This window comes from Rattus norvegicus, chromosome 4 (genome assembly GCF_021556685.1).
Source record: "Rattus norvegicus strain SHRSP/BbbUtx chromosome 4, alternate assembly SHRSP_T2T, whole genome shotgun sequence".
Lineage (NCBI taxonomy): Eukaryota > Metazoa > Chordata > Mammalia > Rodentia > Muridae > Rattus > Rattus norvegicus.
In genome coordinates, this window is record NC_141537.1 from 26013090 (window position 1) to 26036801 (window position 23712).

Below are 23712 nucleotides of genomic sequence, written 5' to 3' on the forward strand. Positions count from 1 at the left end.
GTGTTCTGAGCAACAGATAAGACATTAAAGTGTGTGTGTGCGTATGTGTGTGTGTGTGCATATGTGTGTGTCTGGATAGATAAAATCTCCGAGTTTAGAATAATTAAACAACTACACCACATGTATCAAGAGTTTTCACGAAGTTGAATTAAAACCAGGTTGAGGTTTTGAGATCAAAGACAGGACACTAAATTGAACATCCATCTCTCTAAGAGAACCAACAAGGAACTGGGAGGGCAAATCAAAAATCAGCCTTGGAGGGGAGCCTTGGAGTGTAGCAATGGCACCTCAAACAATGGCATCTCCAGGAGGAAAGATCAATCATATCCACCCCCCCACCCCGCAGAGCTGAAAAAGAAGTTGTTCAAGTACGGCAGGGAACTAAGCAGGGATCATCAACGGAAGCACCAGGTGGTCGGGGCTGTGATAGACAGAGGGCTGACGAGGAGACACCACCTCAGGAAGCGTGCATGCAGTTCGTGTGCCAACATCATGCTATTTGGGAAGCACGGGAAACTCTTGCCCAGAAAGAAAAAGCAGCCATGGAAGTGGAAGTTCCCTCCAAGTCAACCAGGACTAGTCAGCCATAGCCCAAAAGATAAAAGAAGATAAAAAGCTCCCCAGGACGTAGATATGGAAGATCTTGGAGATAAAAGCTAAAGTTCCCACCTCTTCTACCAGAAGTTTCTCAGCAGCACCTAGAAGGATTTTGAGGACTTTGGAAAGAATATTACCATGTGAGATTCTCCCAGACACCTCTTCTATCATAGACCCTTGACCTCCCCTGGAGGGATATATTGGGAATGAAGAGGACAGAGAAAGGTTGGAGAGGGCCCTCTCTAGCAGTTAACTCCTTTTGTAATTAAGCTTTAGTGCTAAAAAAAGGAAGAAAGAAAGAAAGAAAGAGAGAAAGAAAGAAAGGGAGAAAGAAAGAAAGGTCAGAAGTAAGCACAAGGGAGAAGCACACACAGGTTCTCCAAGAACCGCAGAACTGGTTGAAGTGGCTGAGGTGACTTCAGCACAAGCCCTGTTCATTAATGGGACAATATCAAGACCCGGCCTGGCTAAATTTAGCAGCACTATGGCCAAGTAGTTTCTTATTTCCACTTAAAATCATACCAGGCCACCATTCAGTTTGAAAATGTATAACATTTTCTTGGGAAAGAAGACCCAGAGAATACCGATACAGAGTTTAGAGCAAGTCAGTTGTTTCCCAGCCAGAATCCTTGTGTAGTATGAGGTCATTCTCACGGGTGAAACAGAAGTGGGACAGAGAGGGATAATGGGCCATCTCACTTGAGACTCCCTTCTGAGTCTCAATTCTGCCTTGATAATAATCATGTTGAAATAAAAACAGAAATACCATCACTGCCTTTGTTTCTTTTTTCAGTTGCTGTGATATACAAGTCTAACAGGAGCAGCTTAAGGGAGAAAGAAGGGCTTTGATTGACTGACAACCCCACGTTCCAGTCCACCGCAGCCAAAGCTTGTAGAAGTAGCCACAGTGCAGTCACAATCAAGAAGCAGAAAGCGGTAACACAATTCTGTGTCCGGGAACCTCTGCCCAGGGAATGTTCAGATGCCCACAGTTCAGATGGATCTTCCTATATCATTAATGAAACCAGATAATAATCCCCCGAGGCCTAGTTCCTTGTGGCTCTGGATTCTGTCAAGTTACAATTAACATTACCCATTATAATTACATACATTTTAAAGCAGTAAGTGATAAAGAGGTTATATGAAACTGAATTATAAAACTTTCTAACACTCCACTCTGAGTAATTTGAAATTTTCAGTAACTATTTTGTGTTAGGTTCTTCAAAAAAACAATAGCTCAATGACATATGACTCAAATAATAAATCCATCCTTTAAAAACCATCAGTGGCTTTCCAGTATACTTAGAAATCCATGTCATTTGCCTCTTTGGGGGGGATATAAATGTAAAAAATTATTAATATATGTTTTACTTGATATATATTATACATGTTTATTGAGCTCAATGTGGTACTTTCTCCCTCTCCCCTCCCCTTCCTCCCTCCTTCATCTCCTTCCCCCATCTCTCCCTCCCTCCTCCCTCTCTCTCCGTGTGTGTGTGTGTGTGTGTGTGTGTGTGTGTGTGTGTGTGTGTTGGAAATATATGTCTGGGAATGTGTGTGTGCCCAAGCAAACAAGTGAGTAAGGCTAGGTGACAACCTCAGATTTTGTTCCTCAGGTACTGTCCACCTTTTGTCTCTTAATGTTTTTGAAAGAGGGTCTTTCATTGGTCTGGAGTTCACCAAGTAAGCTATGCCAGCAAGCCAGAGTTCCCGGGGATCCACCTTCCCAACAGTGGCACTACATGTGTGCATGCCACATGCCTGACTCTTTCTCTTGCCTGAGAACAAACACGCTTATAGGGCAAGCCCACACCAGCCGACTACCATCCCCAGCCTCCAGAGCACTTTTCAACATGCGTATATGCTCATCGTGGCTTGTAGGGATAATTGGCATTCCAGTCACCGCCAACATTATCATTTTTATTAGAGAGACACCAAACATGAAAGGTTACATTTTCTACTTAGACACTGCTAGGACAAGCACGAATTTAAGAATAGCCTCAAATCCCTAAGTTGTCTGACAAGCCCCAGCCTGCTAAGCATTAGTCCTGCATTTGGATCAGCAAGCCTACTGTGAGCTGTTGCTATACGTTTAAGAAGCAACTGCATGACTGGCACTGAAATGTGTGAGCTAAGAGGTTGCTCTTATAGAACCATACCCAACAGAGGGAGAGAGAACCGATAGAGACCTTATCCAGAGACTAGGCAAGGCCCCTGGTTGAGGGATGGGGCCACCCACCCATCTCAAAAATATTAACCTTGAATTGTTCCTGTCTAAAGGAAATACAGGGACAAAGAGTGGCATAGAAACTGAAGGAAAGGCCATCTAGAGATTGCCCCACCTAGCGATCCATCCCATCTGCAGACATCAAACCCAGACACTATTGCTGATGCCAAGAAGTGCTTGCTGACAGGAGCCCAGTATAGCTGTCCCGTGAGAGGCTCTGCCAGAGACTGACCAATAAGGATGTGGATGCATAAAGCCAACCATCAGACTGAGCACGGGGACCCCAATGGAGAAGTTAGGGAGAAGGACTGAGGGAGCTGAAGGGGTTTGCAACCCCATAGGAAGAGCAACAATATCAAGCAACCAGACCCCCCCCCCAAGTTCCCAGGGACTAAGCCATCAACCAAAGAATACACATGGAGGGACCCATGGCTCCAGCTGCATATGTATCAGAGGGTGGCCTCATCTGGCATCGATGGGAGGGAAGCCCCTTGGTCCTGTGGAGGCTGGAGGACCCAGCATAGAGGAATGCTAGAGTGCTGAGGCAGGAGTGGGTGGGTGGGTGAGCACCCTCATAGAAGCACAGGGGAGGGAGAAGGAGAGGGGGTTTGCAGAGGGGGGAAACTGGAAGTGGGATAACATTTTAAATGTAAATAAAATAACCAATAAAAAAGGAAATTAAAAAAGGAAAAAATGAAAATAAAAATACCGAAAGAAGCCAATTATTCCTCTTTAGAGAAACTAAGCTATAGGTTAGTTTGTAGAGAAAATTAGCTGTATGAAACATATTTTTATAAATACTGCTGAGTAATTGAAATAATAATATTTCATGGTGTGTAGCTGGAATGTCAAGGGGGAAAATCTGAGATACACGTGTGTGTATAAGCTTCTCACAATGTCAAAGATAGTGCACATAGTTTAAAGTTTATGAACTTGAGTCATAGGAAAGTTTTAGGTTACACATCCTGCAAAACGATTTGCTAAAACAATAGTGTACAATATGAGACCAACTAATAATTTTTTAGGGAGGAGAGCAAGCAGTTTTTAAAACCAACTACTGACCTCCTAAAGCTACAGATGTTGCCACTTGAGGTTTACGAGGTTTGTCTACAAAGCCTTTATACATTGGACTCCTTCTCCAACCACTGTAGATCTCTTTCTTGCACTGGGAAGGAGCTGTGCTTTGGACACATTCCCCAGACAATCAATAATTATTGCTCTAATGAATACATTAATTGTGATTTTTACACTTGCCTGTCTTCACCTGAGCCCTTCACTCTTTCCCAGGTTCCAACTTAAGACTCAATAACTTAAATTCAGCAGCCCAGACAACAGAGAAAGCCATCGGGATGTGCTGCTACCTGCATGTTAACAAGTCTGAAGTAGATCCCTTCCTTCTTTATCAGCTCACTGTGGCTTCCTTGCTCCACGATGACGCCATCCTCAAACCCAGCGATGACATCTGCATTCCGGACAGTTGACAGTCGGTGAGCTATCACGATGGTGGTCCGGCCTTCTCTGGCCTAAAGAAGAAAAGAATGGATCTGTGGCACACCAGGATTATGGCACTAACACACCAGCAGTGAGCAGGCACAATTAAGCCTTGGGCAGATGCCTCTTGCAAGCAGAGGAGAGAGAGCGGCCCTCCGTACTTCTGTGTGCTTGGAGCACAGGCACCACTCTTTTATAAAAGACAAAAGTTACTTCTGAGTTCCAGACCAGACAGGCGGCCAACCCTTTCAATATGAGGGTGGGTTACTCTGGAAGCCTATGGTGTTATCTGATACTAGGAAGTTAAAGATTTGCCCTGATAAGTACCTTCGCATTTCTCTGATGAGTCCCACCTCTGAGCTGTTCGGTGCACCACAGACTCTGGCAGAAGCATTTTAGGGAGATCATTGGGAACTGACAGCCTTCTCCAGAATCCCATATTAACATAATTCCAACGGCTGTAGTGTGGGTATTTGAGGCTAGTTCAAGTTAGGTCTCAAAGATCCTCAAAATCCTATTCTCTAGAGTAAGACCAATTCTGCTGCCTTTTAAACTCTGCCCCATGTGGCTTTTAAAAATGCTGAAATCAGACCATTCCTCTAAGTAATTCAGTGACCTCACATGTTGGTTTAATGAATTGAATGAATATTTAAACCCTAAGTTATACCCACCATATTATTAATGTTATGTCAGTAACAGTAGCTACCCTTTCTGGCCCTCATTAGCTCTATTTGACTAACAATTTCTCACGACTAATAATATCTACATCACAGACTCATCATAATTTAACTTAATTGACCTAAGTACTTTGAATAAGAATAAAGAAGTAGGAACAATCTAAATGCCCATCAGTTGAAAATGGTGAGCCAAATGTGGTATGTCCATATGATTGGAATCTCACCGAACCGTATAAAGGAATAAAACTTAATGCAAATTACAACATTGGTGAAGCTTGAAAATTCTGTGCTACATGAAAAAGACAGCAACGAAGGCCAGCAAGATGGCTCAGCAGGTAAGGGTGTGTGCGACTCAAGCCTGGTGAGACCACTGGATGCTGGGAACCCACGTAAAGGTGGAAGGAGAGAACCAACTCCTCCAAGTTGTCTTCTGACCTCTGCACAAGTGCTGTGGCATGTGTAACACAGACACACACACAGACACACACACACACGCACACACATGCACACACTCATATGTTATATATATGATATATATCATGCACATATAACAACAGCAAAATCAGCAGCCAAGTACGATTACATTTATATGAAATGTCTAGAACCAGCAAAGCCACAGACAGGACAGGGCTATTGACGGTGATGCCAGCAAGTAATGACTGGCTTCTTTTGTGCAATGAGGTATTTCTGGAGTTAAATAGTATGATTGCAGAACCCGATGAGTATGCTAAATGCCATCAAACAATACATTTTAAAATGGAATTTTTTTCTTTCATTTGGGGATTCTAATCCAGTTTTAATTTTACTTATTTCTGAATTTCAAATCTTTTAATGGGGAGTGATCATAATCACCCTAAGCAGCAGGTACATTGCTTTGATCCAATTTAAGATATCATTGTCAATTAAATTTACAAACAATGATGCCATTATTGCCACAAAACAGATTATTTTGAACTATTTTTAAACTAGAGCAGTATGGAGGTAACCAGAATCATATGTGTGTGCACATATGCATATATGTAATACATCCACATATATATGTATGTATGTGTATTTCCACGTATACTTCAATATAAGTATTTGTCTTTTTACTGATTTAACAACAACAAAAAAAATCCACAAAGATATGTGTTAAAATTTAGAATGAAGTAGGAGACACCCAAGGAAAGGACAGCATGCTATCACTTAAAGTCATTACATAAAAATACCTAAAATTATAAATTTGTCAAATTAATTAATTTGTCAAATTAATTTCTTCACATATTTTAGCATAAGTGCTTTTTGTCAAACAAAATCCATGTGCAAGAAAGAAAAGAAAAGAAAAGGAAAGAAAAGAAAAGAAAAGAAAAGAAAAGAAAAGAAAAGAAAAGAAAAGAAAAGAAAAGAAAAGAAAAGACCACACAGACACACACACACAGTTCCTCCCGCAAGCCTGGGTCTAGGTTCACTGAACCATGCATGGTGGAAGCCGGTGAGGAAGTCATTGACCTCTCTCTGTGTTAATGTAACAGGCCAGGAGGAATCAATAAGTCCCAAGAGACGACCTCATTTCCCCTTTGGGTTTTATTTCCCAATCTGGATTCCCAAAGAACTGGCAAAAGTCTGCAAAACAATTTGCTCCCTGTCCCCGACCCTGGGTGTTTACCTTATCCAGAGCGGCCTGCACCTCAGCTTCGCTTTCTGTGTCCAAGGCTGACGTGGCCTCGTCCAGCAGGAGGATCTTGGGGTTGCGGACCAAGGCACGAGCAATGGCGATCCTCTGTTTCTGTCCCCCGCTCAGCTGCGCCCCTCTGTCACCAACCAGGGTGTCAAATTTCTAGACAGAAAACCCAGAAAAGCTCTCAAAACATATTCTTTTCCAATTTTACATTGTTGGGGATCAAACTTGGACAGGGCCTTTGAGTATGCTAGGAACGCCCTCTACCACTAAGCTACACCCCAGCCTTCTTTTTTGGGGGGGGGGAAGGATTTATTCAGCTTATACTTCCACATTGCTGTTCATCACCAAAGGAAGTCAGGACAGGAACTCAGGCAGATCAGGAAGCAGGAGCTGATGCAGAGGCCATGGAGGGATGTTACTGGCTTGCTTCCCCTGGCTTTCTTAGCGCTCTCTCTCTCTCTCTCTCTCTCTCTCTCTCTCTCTCTCTCTCTCTCTCTCAATCTCTCTCAATCTCTCTCTCCTCCACCTTTATTAACTTGGGTATTTCTTATTTACATTTCAATTGTTATTCCCTTTCCCGGTTTCTGGTTTCTGGGCCAACATCTCCCTAGCCCCTCCCTCTCCCCTTCCTTATGGGTGTTCCCCTCCCCATCCTCCCCCCCTTGCCGCCCTCCCCACAACAATCCCATTCACTGGAGGTTCAGTCTTAGCAGGACCCAGGGCTTCCCCTTCCACTGGTGCTCTTACTAGGATATTCATTGCTACCTATGAGGTCAGAGTCCAGGGTCAGTCCATATATAGTCTTTAGGTAGTGCCTTAGTCCCTGGAAGCTCTGGTTGCTTGACATTGTTGTTCATATGGGGTCTCGAGCCCCTTCAGCTCTTTCAGTCCTTTCTCTGATTTCTTCAACGGGGGTCCCATTCTCAGTTCAGTGGTTTGCTGCTGGCATTCGCCTCTGTGTTTGCTGTATTCTGGCTGTGGCTCTCAGGAGAGATCTACATCCGGCTCCTGTCAGCCTGCACTTCTTTGCTTCATCCATCTTATCTAGTTTGGTGGCTGTATATGCATGGGCCACATGTGGGGCAGGCTCTGAATGGGTGTTCCTTCTGCCTCTGTTCTAAACTTTGCCTCCCTATTCCCTGCCAAGGGTATTCTTGTTCCCCTTTTAAAGAAGGAGTGAAGCATCCGCATTTTGGTCATCCTTCTTGAGTTTCATGTGTTCTGTGCATCTAAAGTAATTACACGCCAGCCTTCTTAAAGTATTTTAAATAGGAAAGTATCATTTTGTAGAAAAAAAATGAAGACAGCTGAAGCTTTGACTCTCATAGTGTATCATAAAGTATAATAAATTAACACAGAATTATAGTAATTACCAACACATATCCCACATGTCTTTAGATTATTTACAAACAGAACGCAGTTTGCAAGCCTTACTTGAGTCATTTAAGGGGTTTACCCAGCAAGGTTGAACCACATTTTAACCCAAACATTAGCTTAGCCTTTGAAGCAAGAACTCAGTCCTTTGCATTTCAATTCTACTTTTAAGGGAGGCTTTACCTGTGGCAGTTTCATGATGAAGTCATAGGCATTGGCCTCTTTGACAGCTTTTTTAATCTCATCCATTGTTACATTCCCACGGCCATAGCGGATATTTTCAGCAATCGTGGTAGAGAACAGTACCGGCTCTTGACTCACCACGCCGATGAATTCCCTTAGACACCTGACGTTAAAGTTCCGGATGTCCTGCCCATCGATGCTAATCTGAAAGAAAGAAAGATTTACTTCTCAATATTTTAAACAACCTGACTTCCAACGCACAAGGGCTCCTCACTAGTATTGAATTCATTCAGAAGTTAGACATAACAAACAGTAATATGCAGGAATAAAATAAAGCAACCATATTTTCCCCGGATACTTTCATATATCTTTTTTCAAGAATGGATAATTGGTTATCCACCATAAGAAAATTTGGATATATTAGTTAATTGTCATAGTGCTTAAAAAATGTCCCCAAGTCCTCTGTATACTCAGGGAAATGCATTCTCTCTCCCTGGGGCTTGACCTCCAGCCCCAGGTAGGTTTTAGGCACGCCACCTTTTTTAATTCCAAACGTTAAATTTAAATTAAACTGTCCCCTTACCTAACTATCCCATGTATGTCTAGATGACATTTTGGTAGTTTGTTATGCTTAAGACACCATAATCTACTTCATCATCTCTTCACTTTTACCCTTTTTATATTTCCTTATTGTTATAAAAACAAATCTCATTAAATTGAAAGACATGATTTATATTTCTATGTTAATATCAATTGCTTACTGGAAATGACAAGTATTTGTAGGACATTAATTCCCTGATGAAAAAAGCTAAATAAATGACTCTTTATAAGTAATTTAATAATGGATAACATCAGCAGAAATATAAAACACATCTGCTTCATTGTATCTTGTTGGAACTGGGACCCATTACTCTTATTTCATAATTAATAGACATGAAGCAGCAGTTTTTATAACACTGATCACTTAAGTTCTTCAGCAATTTAATGCATACATACTATACACCTATATACATATATGTGCACATACATGCATACCCACATACATAGACATACATACATACCCACATACACATACACATACATACACACACATACCTACATACATACCCACATACACACAAATACATACATGTACACACACATACTTACCCACATATACACATACATACCCACACACACATACCCACATACACACATATCCACACACACATGCACATACATACCCACATACACACATACCCACACATACATGCACATACATACCCACATATATACACACATACATACATACCCACATACACACATACCCACACATACATGCACATACATACCCACATATACACATGCACACACACACACACTCTGTTTATTTTTACCTCAACCTCTACCTTCCTTCCAGCACTATCATACTTTCCCTCCTCTTTACAAATCTTTTCCCTAGTTCATGACTTTTTGCTGTGTTTTTTTAAATCCCCTGAGTTTAACCAAGACCATCTATGTGACTATGAGTTTGAAATATCTATTAGAGCATGGAGGGTTCATGGAAGTAGGGGTATAGAAGCAAAGAAATGATTGACCCTCTTCCAGTATCCACCAAAGCCAATAATTTAAGCTAACCATTTCTCAAAAATATGTATTTATCCTCTCTTTTAAAAATTAATCATTCAAGAATTTCATACTTTGTGTTTTGATACACCTACCCTCTTGTCCCAACTCCTCCTAGCTACACCACATCTACCAACTCTGGGTCCTCATTTAAAACACCCATGGAGTCCAACCTGTCTTGACTGCATACTCTTGGACATGGTCATCCACTGGAGTGTAGAAGACCTACCAAGGCCCATAGAGAAAAATAACTATTTATTTTCAAATCATTTGCTCACTTCCTCTAATAAGTAGGGCTGCTTTCCCGACAGGAGTTTCTCAGTGATGGGCTGTAACCTGTGAGTATAAGCCAAATAAACCCTCTTCTCTCCCAAGTGACTTTTGGTTACAGTGTTCATCAATGCAGCAGAAGGAAAGGTAAGGACGTTTGTAAAGTTGCATTTTATACTTGTTGACCAACATCGGAAAACTCAATGTCCTTAAGTTGGGACAGCTGAAGAAAATAAACTGTGAGTTAGTGTTGTTTACTTAGGAGTGCAATAGTTCTGATCCTTGTTCTCTATGCAAGAGAATATCCTTCTTCAGAAACGTGTTCTGAATTATACATATGTTTAAAATGCATATACAGGAAAGGAGAATGAATCAAATGGGTCAAAATAAAAATTATCAGTAGAACTATGTGGAAGGTATTTGTGTTCCCTGCAAGAAAGAACACTCTGACATATTCTCATCCTCTTCCAGAGATTCAGATGTCTCTATGCTATGCAGTTCTTTCTTTTAGATGTCCCAAAGCTAAAGAAAATGATCATCTTGCTGAATTTAGCCACTGTTTTAGGATTCGTGGTTTCTATTGTCAGGCTGTCAAGAATAACTCTATGGAATTTGTTTGTGCAAATCAAGCTCAATGGGAGCAAACCTCTTAGTCATTGGATAACAGAAGAGTCCTTTCCTGTTGCTCTCACAGCTTCTACTAAGGGCATTTGTCCACCTGTCCAAAAATACACATTCTGTCCAGATGCATTGCAGCGTTGTATATTCTTTCCAAAATCAGACTCACATACAGATTTGTTTGTAAGGGAACGATTTCTAAGGGCCTATTTCTGCCCAACTTCCCGAGTTGGGGAATTTGACTCTTCCCACTTACCGTACCCTCTGTGGGGTCGTAGAGCCTCTGCAGCAGCTGGACAGTTGTGCTTTTCCCACAGCCACTGTTGCCAACCAGGGCTACCGTCTGCCCGCTCTTCACCTTCAGGTTGAGGCCCTTCAAGATCTGCAGAGGAGAGAGAGAGGAAGACCGTGTCACGACAAAGCTCCAAAAAGGAATTCAATTATATTTAGAATTTAGGAAAAAAGTATCAATTAAGAGTTTAACTCCAATAGGAAAAAATACCTAAATATCAAAGGAGTCAGACTCTACTGGGAAGACTAGAGGTCAACTTAAGCTAGGTAACTCATGTTGCTGACAGTACCTTGATATTAGCCCGAGATGGGTAGGAAAAGTGAACGTCACTGAACTCCAAATTTCCTTTGATGCTGTCTGGCTTGTGTCCTCTCTCTGAAAAACTGTCAATTTTAGGATTCTAAATAAAACAAAATTCAATGACTATTTTATCAAATAAGCATTTAAATTGTATTTAAAGGAATAGGGTGCATTAAATTCTAAAAATAGAACTCAGAGTAGCACAATCTCCTTCATGTAAGTGAACACACAGTGAGCATGTGGGATATGTGTGTATGTGTGTGCATGTGTGCCATGTGTGTGTCCATGTGCATGCATGTGTGTGTGTCCGCATGCGTGTTAGTGCACAAGTGCATGTGCACGTATGTGTGCATACAAGTGCATGATTTACTAAAACTTTTTTTCTGATAATGCATAGGAATACTCATTTTATTTCCAGTTTTTGGAATATTTTGGCATATATACATAAATTTCAATAAATGGTTAGTTATACATATTTAGACAAATAACAAAAACTTTGGATAGGTCCAGGTATTTCTGCCTTTAGTGGAACTTTTTCTTCTTAAACAATAAATAGAATTGGTCAAGGAGGTGGATTAATGCTGAGCATTAGGAACCATGGAAACTTGCAATGCATTTAAAATTCAGAATTAGATCTACTTCTCTAATTTCTATTACCAACTTCGAATTTTACATGTAAATGCAGCGGCATGCAAAATATTTTCATTATCAATGTAGTCAGTTCAATTTATTCAATGTGGTTGATTTAAGGTAGGGAGAACAAACCTCATAGCAAAACTCTGTTAATTTGGCCTATCCACCATTTATCCCCACCCTACTATTCTGTATAGAAACCATAATCTGGCTACAACATATAAAGGAGGTAAACACAGAAAAGAAGCATCTTTATCCAACACGATAGTAATGGACTAATATAGACACACTCAAGTGAGATCAGTGCTATTAGATCGCCAAATAAATTCACAGAGTTTCCTGTTGTTACAGTGTATCTTACTAAATAACCTCATAGACTTGATTCAGTACTCAGTTATCAACACCACCGTGACTCCCTCAGCTTTCAGACAATGAAAGACTTACATTATCAATAATGTCAAAGATCACATAGGCTGCTCCTCTAGCATTGGCAAAGGCATCAATACAGGGGGCAGCCTGCCCCACACTGAAGGCCCCAATGAGGATTGAGAAGAACACCTGAGCGAAAGAGGAACCATTAGGAGCAGAATATTATCCCCTGAGTTAGAGCCTGCTTGGAATATAATATATGAAGGATCGAGTTTAGGATTTATTGGACACTTAGCAACGTTTTTCTTATTGAGAAATAATATTTGTACATCTTTATGGGACACATTGTGACAATTTGATACATGTATATAACTAGTGTGATAAGATCCCCCCATCATCTTGCTAAAAATAAAATTGCTTTCAGTAAACAGTAAAATTTATAAAATTAATAAATCAATTTCCTTACCTAAATGTGTTTATTTCCCTTTGTATGCATCAAAAATAATTTTTGTTTAGTCTGCCAAACCGTTTCTTTTTCCCCTGATCATATAGGTATTAGTCATAAAGACTTCTGAAACCTATTTCATTAGCTCTGAAGCTAATGTCACTAGAGAAAGAGTCCCCCGTTAGTGTTTCCTTCAGTTCTTTATCCTGTTCTCTAACTCTGCAAGGAATTGTACAAAATGTTCAACCAAAAATATAACAGATTTTGGCTCCATGTGATTTTCCTTTAAAAGTCTATTATAGATTTATATATGGTCAGATGAACAGAAGTTGAACATTTCACTTTATATCTTAAAAACAGGGTATCTTCCTGTAGTCCATGACGGTCTGAAACTCATTCTAGCTTTCAGTCCCCAGCCCCAGCATTCTGTGTACTGGGACTAAAGGTATGCATTACTATTCCTGGTCAGTTCATCCATTTATAGAACACAAAATTATGTGTAGCACACAAAACCACACATTTCACATCTGTTTCATTGGAACATAAACTGTTATATAAAATTAATACAGTCTGGGACAGGATCCTTCCAGTTTCTGCCTGCACCCCGAGCTGACCTTGTGCCACAGTTCTCTCTACCCAGATCCTGCTGGGAGAAAGTTGGTCTCCCAGGAGTGCTGACAAATCTGAGAGCACAGCTAAGGCCACCACTTCTGCTCCAAGGGACCCACCGGGAGCCCTCAGGACACAGGACTCAAGGAGCAGTCTGGGACAGGATTCTTTCTGTCTGTGCCCTCAGCTGATCCTGTACCACAGCTCTCTGTACCCAGATCCCCTTGGGAGAGAACTGGTCTCCTAGTAGTGTGGACACACAGGCTTACAGGAGGGTCAAGTCACTGTCAGAGACAGCAAGACCAGCTAACATCAGCGATAACCAGATGGTGAGAGGCAAGGGCAGGAAACTAAGCAACAGAAACCAAGGCCACTTCACATCATCAGAACCCAGTTCCCCCACTACAGCAAGCCCTGGATATCCTAACACACTGGAAAAGCAAGATTTTGATTTAAAATCACATCTCATGATGATGATAGAGGACTTTAAGAAGAACATAAATAACTCCCTTAAAGAAATACAGGACAACACAGGTAAACAAGTAGAAGCCCTTAAAGAGGAAACACAAAAATCAACACACAGTTGAAGGAATTGAACAAAACCATTGAGGATCTAAAGATGGAAATAAAAACAATAAAGAAATCACAAAGGGAGACAACCCTGGAGATAGGAAACCTAGAAACGAGATGAGGAGTCATAGACACAAGCATCACCAACAGAATGCAAGAGATAGAGAGAATCTCAGGGGCAGAAGATATCATAGAAAACATTAACACAACCATCAAAATAATTGCAAAAATCCAATACAGTTTCAAGAAACCAGACTAATAGTATATGTAATTTAAGAAACATATAGGAGAAGAGAAATTATTCTTTTCTCTCCAGCCCCGGTAAAATTTCTACATATGTTTCTGTGTTCTCCGAAAAACAGTGGCATTTGTGTCTACAAAATCCAAATGCCTTCCATCATTTATCTATTAATCTCAGTATAAATAAGGACCAATGAGGAAAAATTCTCAATGGAAGTATATGTTAAGACATTAATGCAATGAAGTCATAGATCTTTGTGTGGGGGAGTTTCCCTTTATCTTGGAAGTTACTTTCAGCCTGTGACACAGACATTGAAGTACCGTGACACAGACATTCAAGTACCCATGCTACTAATGTGAACAAATTCATCATGCAAGGTTAATGGCAAAGGTTAATGCTACCTCCCTTATTTATAAAACATTAGGAGGAAATGCAGAAGTGAAAACATGTGGTGAGCTGCCACAATGCCAGCCAGAGAACCCCCAAACTTCACCCAGACCTGCTAAGGCCACTGTAAGGCACATTGTGAGATTCAAGTTCCCACATAGAGAAAGTCTAAGGACCAAATTAAATTTAGAAGTTTTACTTTGAAAGAGACAAGTGCAACTTTTGAAACATTTCTGTTTAAATGATTTTTACTGACCAACTCCAACATGGAATATGGCCACAAAGTTTCACTGGTTTATAGAAAATACTACCAAAAATGTACATATTATGACCTAAGTTTGGGAAGAGAAAAACATTCGTATCTGGAAAATACAGACCAAAAGTCACCACCAAGTATACATGGGTTCTTAGAACGTAAGTAATTTAAAATTTAAAAGTTTTTATTTTAGTCATTAGTGTAATTTGAATATATTATTTTCACAATCATGCTATGCGCATATCTATATATTTTTTAAAGTTATTTTGCTACTTTTTTGTCTTTTCTTTTTTTTTTTTTTTTGGAGCTGGGGACCGAACCCAGGGCCTTGCGCTTCCTAGGCAAGCGCTCTACCACTGAGCTAAATCCCCAACCCCTCTATATTTTTATATAACCAGTGAACTAACATAAATTTTATTTTCTATTTTAAAAAGCTTCATGATGTGTAATTTGAATGCTCTTTTACACAATGTCCTATCTGCAATAATAAATGTAAACTCTCTCCTACAGTTAAAGTCAACAAGAGAATAAAGGTAATTCAAATATGTACTATTCTAATCATAAATGTTTTCCATTTAATTTCCACATGTGTGTGTGTGACACACACACACACACACACACACACACACACACACCCCTCCAGTGGTCAAACCATATGCTATTATCTTGTGCCCACTCACCATTAGGACTTGACTTGCATGTTCTAGAACTGCCCACAGGACAGCAAAGATAAGATCTGCAATCACAACTTTTTCTTCCAAAAGAAGAAAGGTGGAAAAAGAGAGCAGATGGGGGTGCAGGGTAGAAAGGTGGCTCAGGGTTAAGAATGTATACTGCTCTCACAGTGACCTGAGTTTGGTTCTGTGTACCCTGGTAGGTGGCTTACAACCTGCCATAACTCCAGCTCCGGGGGTGGGGCGAGCGGGATCCTACACCTCTGGCTTCCATAGGCACCTTCTTTTATACACTACCCTTCCACAAAAACTTAATGCTAAAAGTAAATCTTAAAAAAGGGAAAGACAAGGTTGATGGTGAAGACTTCCAGCTTTCTTACAATTATTAGAGGTCTTACTTACTGTCATGGCATTTCCAATTGTATATTCTTTTGATATAACCAGAGTGGATCCGTACCAGAAGGCCAGTGCATAGGATGCATATATTAACAAAAAGGCAATGCCCATGGAAATGTTGGCCGAGATAGCCTTTTTAATTCCAATCTTTTTGGCATTTTCTAAATGCTTCTGATACCTACCAGAAAACGAAGAGGAAAATGTTACAGCAAGAATAACACTTTACAACCTGAGCTTTAATCAGCCCCTATTCACCATGAGGATAAGGACGAAAGCCATGAAGGTAATAAGGTCTTGAGGATTCCAGTATCCTCGGAATTGACCTGGTCCAGGATTGGTGCTCAGGAGAACGGGCCTAAGCCTGCTCCTGACTGGTCTGACTCATCTCCTTTGAACTCTACTGCACTAATTAGTGTTCCCATGGCTGTCCCAGAATTGGAGCCTCAGTCCCAGGATACAAAGAATCTTCCTTTCAGGATTGAGGTAGAGGGAAAAACAAACAAACAAGCAAACCCAGGGGCTATTCTAGATTCTTTAGTGGCTATATTCTTAATGGAAACCCATGTTTTCCTCTCTTAGAAGAGAAAATCTTCCCCAGGTTGCTCTTCTGGGTAAGGGACAAAAATTCCATATGTTGTCACAGACAAGCCATGGGCTTCTTACTTAGATCTTTTAAAAACCAAGGTGTCGTCCATCGCCAAGCTATAAGGTATAAAGTGGATCTCACAAGAGATATGGGACTTTCTCCATTTTTTTAAATTTTAGTTTCACTGTCTGAGATATGAAGGAAAGAAGCCTATTAACTAACACCTTTTAGGAAGACTATCCTGAGACCGATAGACAGTTATGAACTGCAGTAAGTATACTGACAGGCACATAGCTGGCAAACTCCATATTCTTGTTCCTGTTCTTCCTGTCATCCCAGAACATTACCTCTTCTTATATTTTGTTCATCCTATCACTATCTTAATTTGGAATAGAATTTTGGTATTTGAATATTTTAAACTTGCATCGCTGGCTTCATATTTATATCTACAAATCTTCAGGATGATTTTTTTAAAGATTTATTTATTTATATATAAGTACACTGTAGTTGTCTTCATCCACACCTGAAGAGGGCATCAGATCCCATTACAGATGGTTGTGAGCCACCATGTGGTTGCTGGGATTTGAACTCAGGGAGTCTGGAAGAGCAGTCAGTGTTCTTAACCACTGAGCCATCTCTCCAGCCCCCAGAATGATTTTTAAAAAAATTAAAAAAATGTTTTTACATCAAGTTAAATCGATTCTACTCTTCCATGCTAGATCCAAACGGCGTAGAAATTTCAGTGTTGACTCTGAAACTGTAGAAAGAAATCATATGGGTTTTACAAAGGAACTCTGGGCAGTGGGGGAAATACCACATGAATTAGAGAATTTCTTTTTATCAAAACTCCCCAGCAACATCACTGCGTTTTAGTTTAACCAAATGGTGGATGGGAATTCATTAGGTTTTGTTGTGTTGTTGTTGTTGTTTGTGTGTGTGTGTGTGTGTGTGTGCGCGCACACACACACGTTGCCACACAGAAAGACCTCTCTAACTGCCTTTCAGTACCCAATTCTTGGGGTACTTCACTCCACTGTGAGTGCTGCCTTCGTGGAGTAGAGCCGTGTCGGAGGAGGCAGCCCGTGGACCACATCCGACACTGGCTGCTGCTGGGTGGCTGGGCTTCCAGGTGCATGCAGTGGCGAGATTGACGTGTGCTCCAATGTGATACAGTGCTCCAGTGAGAGTGGGCATGCTGTAATTACCTTCACTTGGCTAACGGAGCGGTATGATTACACCGACATCCTGAGGTCCACCTGAGGGTTAGTGTGCTCTGTGTGGACTACTGTGTACAGGAAGCAGCGGTGAGAAAGGAGAAAAAAAAAAGGAAGACGTTAGAGAACCAGAAACACGTTGGCCTTGAAGAAGGGTAAAGAACAGAAAAATGGAAAATGAAATGGAAGAGATTGAAAAAGCTTTGCGTTTAATACTGGAAACTTTGTAGAGGATTTTCAGGGACTGAATTTTGGAGAGCTGTGGGTATCAAAAAATCTCACACATAGAGATGTTTATATGGAATCATATTTCAATTATATCAGGGGAAATTATTTTAATGAGAAAATTACTGATATATGTATATATATATACATATATATATATTCTCCCCAAACTCATTGAGATACACATACTAAACCTTTATCAATTCTATCTCAATGAAGTTGCTTCAGTTTGTTTGCTGTTGTGTTGTTTAAGCATTTGCCCATGCCCTCAAACTCATGGCCATGGAGAAGATCTTCTGGCATTGAGGCATTGAGGCAGGTGGGAAGTTCTGTTTTATTCTTACAGAGACCCACACTGTCTCACAGAAAATCCTGCATTGTGACTAGGAAATCCACGTCTCCGTTTTTTACCTCTGTATTCCAGTTTGGAACCCTCTATGGTTCCTTTTAAGCATTTAAAAACATTTTTTTTCCTGACAGGTAAGTCCTTAGGGATCGTCGGACCTCTAATGGGGTTTGTAGGACACGCAAGGCTGAAAACCACAAGTCAGAGCCTGACAAGCCACAGCCAGCAGCAGTAAAGGGTGTTTGTAGCATGTGGGGGAGGGGTCGCCATTAGGAAAAGAGAGAGTAGGAAACACATGCCACAAAAGAATGAATGAAACCGTATAAACGTGGATTTTCTGAACCACCAGACAGAGAAACTTCCTGACCTTTCTAGCTCTTTGTTCTGGCCCCCGAAAGCTATCACGGTCCTGATGGCTCCCAGAGCCTCTTCCGCCACGGCACCTGCTTTTGCATAGGCAGCTAGTTCTTTGTCACTGAATGTTGAGAGTATCTGTGCAGAAGAGAAACAGTCATGGCGTTAGCATCGAGAGAAAGAACAGAAGGCAGTCTGCACAAAGCTTTAAAGCACGTTTCCCCATCTAAACACTTAGTGACGTGCGCTTCATCTCGTCAAAGCCAGGTCTCGATGTGCACCTCCTATAAAGGCTAGATCTGAGCTACTGGAGTTATCAGGGAAAGGAAAACCAGACATAAATCTTTAAGTGGTATATTTGGGAATCGTCCCAAATTCCATCTATCAAAAACCTGTCAAGTAGGAATTTAGGTAAATTAAAAATTTACACCTGAGAGGATTAATTATGCTTTTCCTTTATCATGTAATAATTTATTGTGTTTGTAACAGGCACATATTCATATATGTGAAGGTACATGCGTGTAAAAAGAATATTAATAGCAAAAAATTTTGAATACTACAATCTTATTCCAAGTTGAGCATCCACCTTTCTTAAAGATCTCTTATATTCAACAGCAATACCCAGGGACCTGCCTACCTCTGCCTCCCCAACACTGGCTTTATAAACTTGGAACGTCAAATCTGGGGGTTTTCTAAAATGTGGATTCTGGGGAATCTAACTCAAATCTTCATTATTGCAAGTTAAGTCCCTTTATTGGCTGAGCTTACTCCCCAGTCCTATGTCATGATTTTTAATCAAGATAAAAATGATACTTTCAAACTTATTGATAGTACTTCTATTAGGTAATAGGATGATTAAACAAGATGGCACAGGAGAAAACAATGTCAAAACAAAAGAGATACAAGTAGTTAACTGACTGGCTCATCACGCTCAGATTAGACAAAAATAGTCAGCAAAATTGTTCAGCTCTGAAGCCTTGGTTCCAGTGAATACAATTTTATATGCATGTATTATACATATGCAAAATGTCCAGAATGGGATGTATTTGTCATGGTGAACAACATACCTACCCCATTTAAATCTTTTATATTTGTTCAATCATTTGGAGGACTGTGTTTTTAACTTGTACTTTCTTAAATAGAAATATAGGCATACATGCCATTTCATACACCCCATCAGAAGATTCACTCAGAGAGATAGCAGTGAAATTAAGAGTTGTGACTAAAGCAAGAGCTGCAGTGTTTGGACTCACTCAAGACGTTAATTTTCGTATTAAAGCTCTGTGTGAATGAAACATTCCTGGGAGTGGCTTCCACTGACACTGAGCGCGTATCTGAGCAGCCAGCAGCACTCTGCATACACAAGTCAACTCTCTGTGGGTTAGCACACACGAGTGTGCTCGGGTTTCACAGACCTTTGCCCAAACGGCTGTAGAGAGCCCCAAGATGGGGCTGATGGCCATGATCACGAGGGTGAGTTTCCAGCCTCTGATGAACCCCACTATGAATCCTGCAAAAAACGTGGCTATTGCTTGAAAGAACATTCCAACCTTGTCACCAATTCCTTCACTGATTTTGGAGATGTCACTAAAAAAGATCACACCTAAGTGGTTACAGGCAGGAGGTCTTCAGTCAGAAAGGTAAAGTAGACATTTAATAAATGCTTAGACAAGTAAAACATACCCATCCTATGGAAAACCTCTTACAGAGCCTTAGCCTCCTGGGTATTTTCCCACAAAAATACTACACAAAGGAAACTCAGGATCAGTTCATGCTTCTGAGAAGTTAATGTCATTGAAGCTAATGCTATGAAATTAGTTAATCCTATTACAGGAGCATTAGCATTGTGCACATGAAAATTTGTTTAAAAGAAGGATTTAGGAAAGGTATTATGACAGTAAAAGGATATTCATAGGCAAAAAAAGTTCCATTCTTAATTGAACATCATTTACCCAGAATATGCATATATGTATACATACACATCATACACATATGTATCATATATACATAGACATCATATACACGTATATGTGATTCTTTCTCCTGCCTGCCCTCACTCCCTCCTTTCTTTCCTCCCTTCTTTTCTCTCTCCTTTCCTCTTTTTGAGAGATGGTCTTTCTATATAGCCAAGGCCTGCTTTGAATCTTCGACCATTCTCTTAGCATCCATAGCTTAGTCCCTGGAATGCTTGGGTTCCAGCTCTGGACCACTACAGCTAGTACTTGAAGCTTTCTTTGAGCACTGTGTTGATGCCGAAAATAAAATAAAATGCAGATCTCCCCACTTAAGAGTGCTCCATTCGTAAAGTGTATACAGATAAGTCACAATCCGTAAAGTCTATACATCAGGACCAACTCCTGGTTCTAAGCATCTCAAAGATTCAACCCATACCCTTGTTTGCGTTCTCACTATCAGTGTGACTGTAGTGGGATCATCCAAAGAAAGGAAGTCCTACAATGCTCCTGCAGCTCACACCCTCACATGGCTGCCATTTCAGTTGGTGTGAAGGCCAAAGCTTTTTGGTAAGGCATGGAGGTCCTAATTGCCTTCATTTTCTCTCCTTTTCTGACCTCCTCTGCTCACGTGCCAGAATGTCAAAGATATATCACCTCTCTTCCGCTACTGGAACAAAACGCCAAGGAGACAACTTGTAATCGAGCCTTGATATTTGTTTAGTAAGCAAAGCATCAACACTCTCGAAAGCTAGTCTCTTTGCAATTAAGGCAACCATTTATTTATCCACTCAACCATCTTTATTTGGGGTCTAGTACTTGCCAGGCCTACAGCAAGCTCCATGAAAGACAAATGAGTATAAAACATGCATCTAGTCCTCAAATAGTGTGAGAGAGAGAAAGGGAGAGAGGGAGAGAGGGAGAGAGGGAGAGAGGGAGAGAGGGAGAGAGGGAGAGAGGGAGAGAGGGAGAGAGGGAGAGAGGGAGAGAGGGAGAGAGGGAGAGAGGGAGAGAGGGAGAGAGGGAGAGAGGGAGAGAGGGAGAGAGGGAGAGAGGGAGAGAGGGAGAGAGGGAGAGAGACTCTAACATAAATGGAAAACACATTGTGGCACAATCTCTAGAGGCTTCTAGAAATGACTATCACATATGTAATCAACTCATGGCTAATGCTCAAAGCAGTAGTTTAATGTTGCTTCAAAGCTCTCTTCCCTCATTGATTTTTCACACTGTTTCATCTTTTCATCAAAGTGCAACATTAACAACATACGTACTCTGTCAGCCGCGTGTTGAGTTCGGTGGTGCCCTTGATATCAAACCAGCCCATTTCTTGTCGAAGGATGGCGTGAAAAAATTTTTGCCTGATTTTCCTTATTTGTCGGCCAGCTGCCAAAGTCCAGAAGGAGACTTGGATATAGGCAGCCAAAAGAACTCCACCACCTAGTCCCGAATAGTAGTATGCATATCTGGAAAATAATTGAGGGGGCACTTTGATCTCTTTGTTTCGTTTTGAGACAGGGTCTCCTTGTGTAGCTCAGGACTGCCTTAAATTCATTCTGTAGCCCAGACCAGGATTGACCCTCGAACCTTCTGCCTCAGCTTCCCAAGGGCTGAGATATCAGGCATGCCAGCCACACAGGCTCTTGGGGAAGAAGTTCAGAATTGGAAATCGGTTCAATTTGCTAAAGAAATCATAAACATACAGGATATTATCACAAATATACATCCGTTTTCCTCTCTTCTTCAATGGCAGGATGAGTGCTGCGTAATAGAAAACCTATTTGCCTGAAACATGGCATGATGAAACCTCAAATGAATGTGGTTAACTACGTAAAAGCAGTGTCAGTCTTAAATTGGTGACAGTTTTCATAACCGTAACCTGGGCTTAAATGTTCACAATGAAAGTGTCTCTACTCCTACCACATGGCAACCGGCAGCAACCATACAAAGCATGCAAAATGGTTCTGTGTGTGAAGTTTTCCACATTTTTAATTAAAAGAAAACATCTTATCTGGCAGACTCAAACTTTTAAAATTAATTTTGTAAAAAGGTAATAAATTCAAATCGATCTGGGACGGAAGTGCAGCTAATTGAGTAGATGGTGTCTTTAAAAGTAATAAACCCCAGTTCCATGATCCAAGATCTACTTTTAATCTATTTTTACAAACTGTTTTCAATTAGCCCCCAGGCCTACTTTAGTGTACAGAAAGCCCCATTTAGTCAGTAAGCACCATTAAAATGCAACCAGACATAATTATTGTGCTGCAGGCTTTTGAGGTTTCTGTCAGGAAGACTGGAAGGGCTGTGGATGCCATCGATGTGCTGAAATCAAAGTGACAAAATGGGAACGAAGATGGTAAATAACTGTTTTATTAACTTTATTAAAGCGATAATCACTATGGTTACTTATAAGAATACCTGTTGTGAGGAGTCATATACAAGTGAGAGGTCATAAGAAAAGCAACTTATGAAACTGGGGGCTGGGGCACAATAAGAGGAGGTGGGGAAAGAAATTGGGTGTGTTATATAGTTTCACAACTCTGTAGTACCAGATCGCTTTTTCAAAATGGAATGTTAAAAGTAGCGCACAATATATACACAAACACAAATTACCTAGTCATTTCTTCTTCCAGAATTCTTCCTGGATTTAGCATTGACAATGAAAAATTCACTAAATAAAAACAAAAAAAAGTCATTTCAAAAAAGAGGGACTATTAACAGGAATTGCTGGGTTTAAAAAAAAATCTGTTAAGAATGTAACTATGTGAACAATATGTAGAAGATGCTGCAGTTAAGTTTCTCAAAGAAAACTTTTTTTTTTTTACCCCTAAGGGTACTTTTTAGTTCACTGAAACATAGTTGCAAGTGTGTAGGTCCAGCTGGGGGGAGACGGGTCCAGTTCTACCCCATCTACAAACTCCTGGTTCTGTGGCAAAGCAGCCTCCTAAGGCATCATGGAATGTGTGACTGAAGGCGGAGACCCAGAGGTGTACACCGAAGGCAGAGGTCAGAGTGGAGACAATTATCAAGTTTGGTGGACACTGCTGTTTTCTTAGTGATTCAAAAAACTTGCTTTTGTAACTTTTTACTTGTATCCCCCTTTTTTTTTTCCTGCTTCCCAACAACATAAGTAAGGGAAAGGCCAGATTACTTCCATTACAAAG

At 40.7% G+C, this 23712-nt stretch overlaps 1 protein-coding gene, 1 long non-coding RNA gene and 1 pseudogene across 8 annotated transcripts in view; 2 read left to right on the top strand and 1 right to left on the bottom strand.

Moving 5' to 3' along the window:
- LOC148006238 (uncharacterized) overlaps positions 1-23712 on the top strand; it is a 901378-nt gene that overhangs the window by 689265 nt on the left and 188401 nt on the right. The window lies entirely within an intron of this gene.
- The window catches only part of Abcb4 (ATP binding cassette subfamily B member 4), a 58344-nt gene that overhangs the window by 23322 nt on the left and 11310 nt on the right, over positions 1-23712 (bottom strand). For 2 of the 7 annotated variants that reach the window (XM_087656009.1, XM_087656010.1), the window contains 11 exons: positions 23162-23219; positions 21823-22014; positions 20015-20109; positions 18613-18737; positions 15881-16052; positions 12372-12485; positions 11284-11394; positions 10959-11084; positions 8210-8413; positions 6638-6808; positions 4186-4347 (listed from right to left, as the gene is read on the bottom strand). In XM_087656009.1, the coding sequence (XP_087512135.1) occupies positions 4186-4347; positions 6638-6808; positions 8210-8413; positions 10959-11084; positions 11284-11394; positions 12372-12485; positions 15881-16052; positions 18613-18737; positions 20015-20062 (1233 nt within the window). In that variant the 5' untranslated portion in view covers positions 20063-20109; positions 21823-22014; positions 23162-23219. 7 annotated transcript variants of the gene reach the window in all.
- C1h11orf98-ps2 (similar to human chromosome 11 open reading frame 98, pseudogene 2) lies at positions 296-660 on the top strand (annotated as a pseudogene).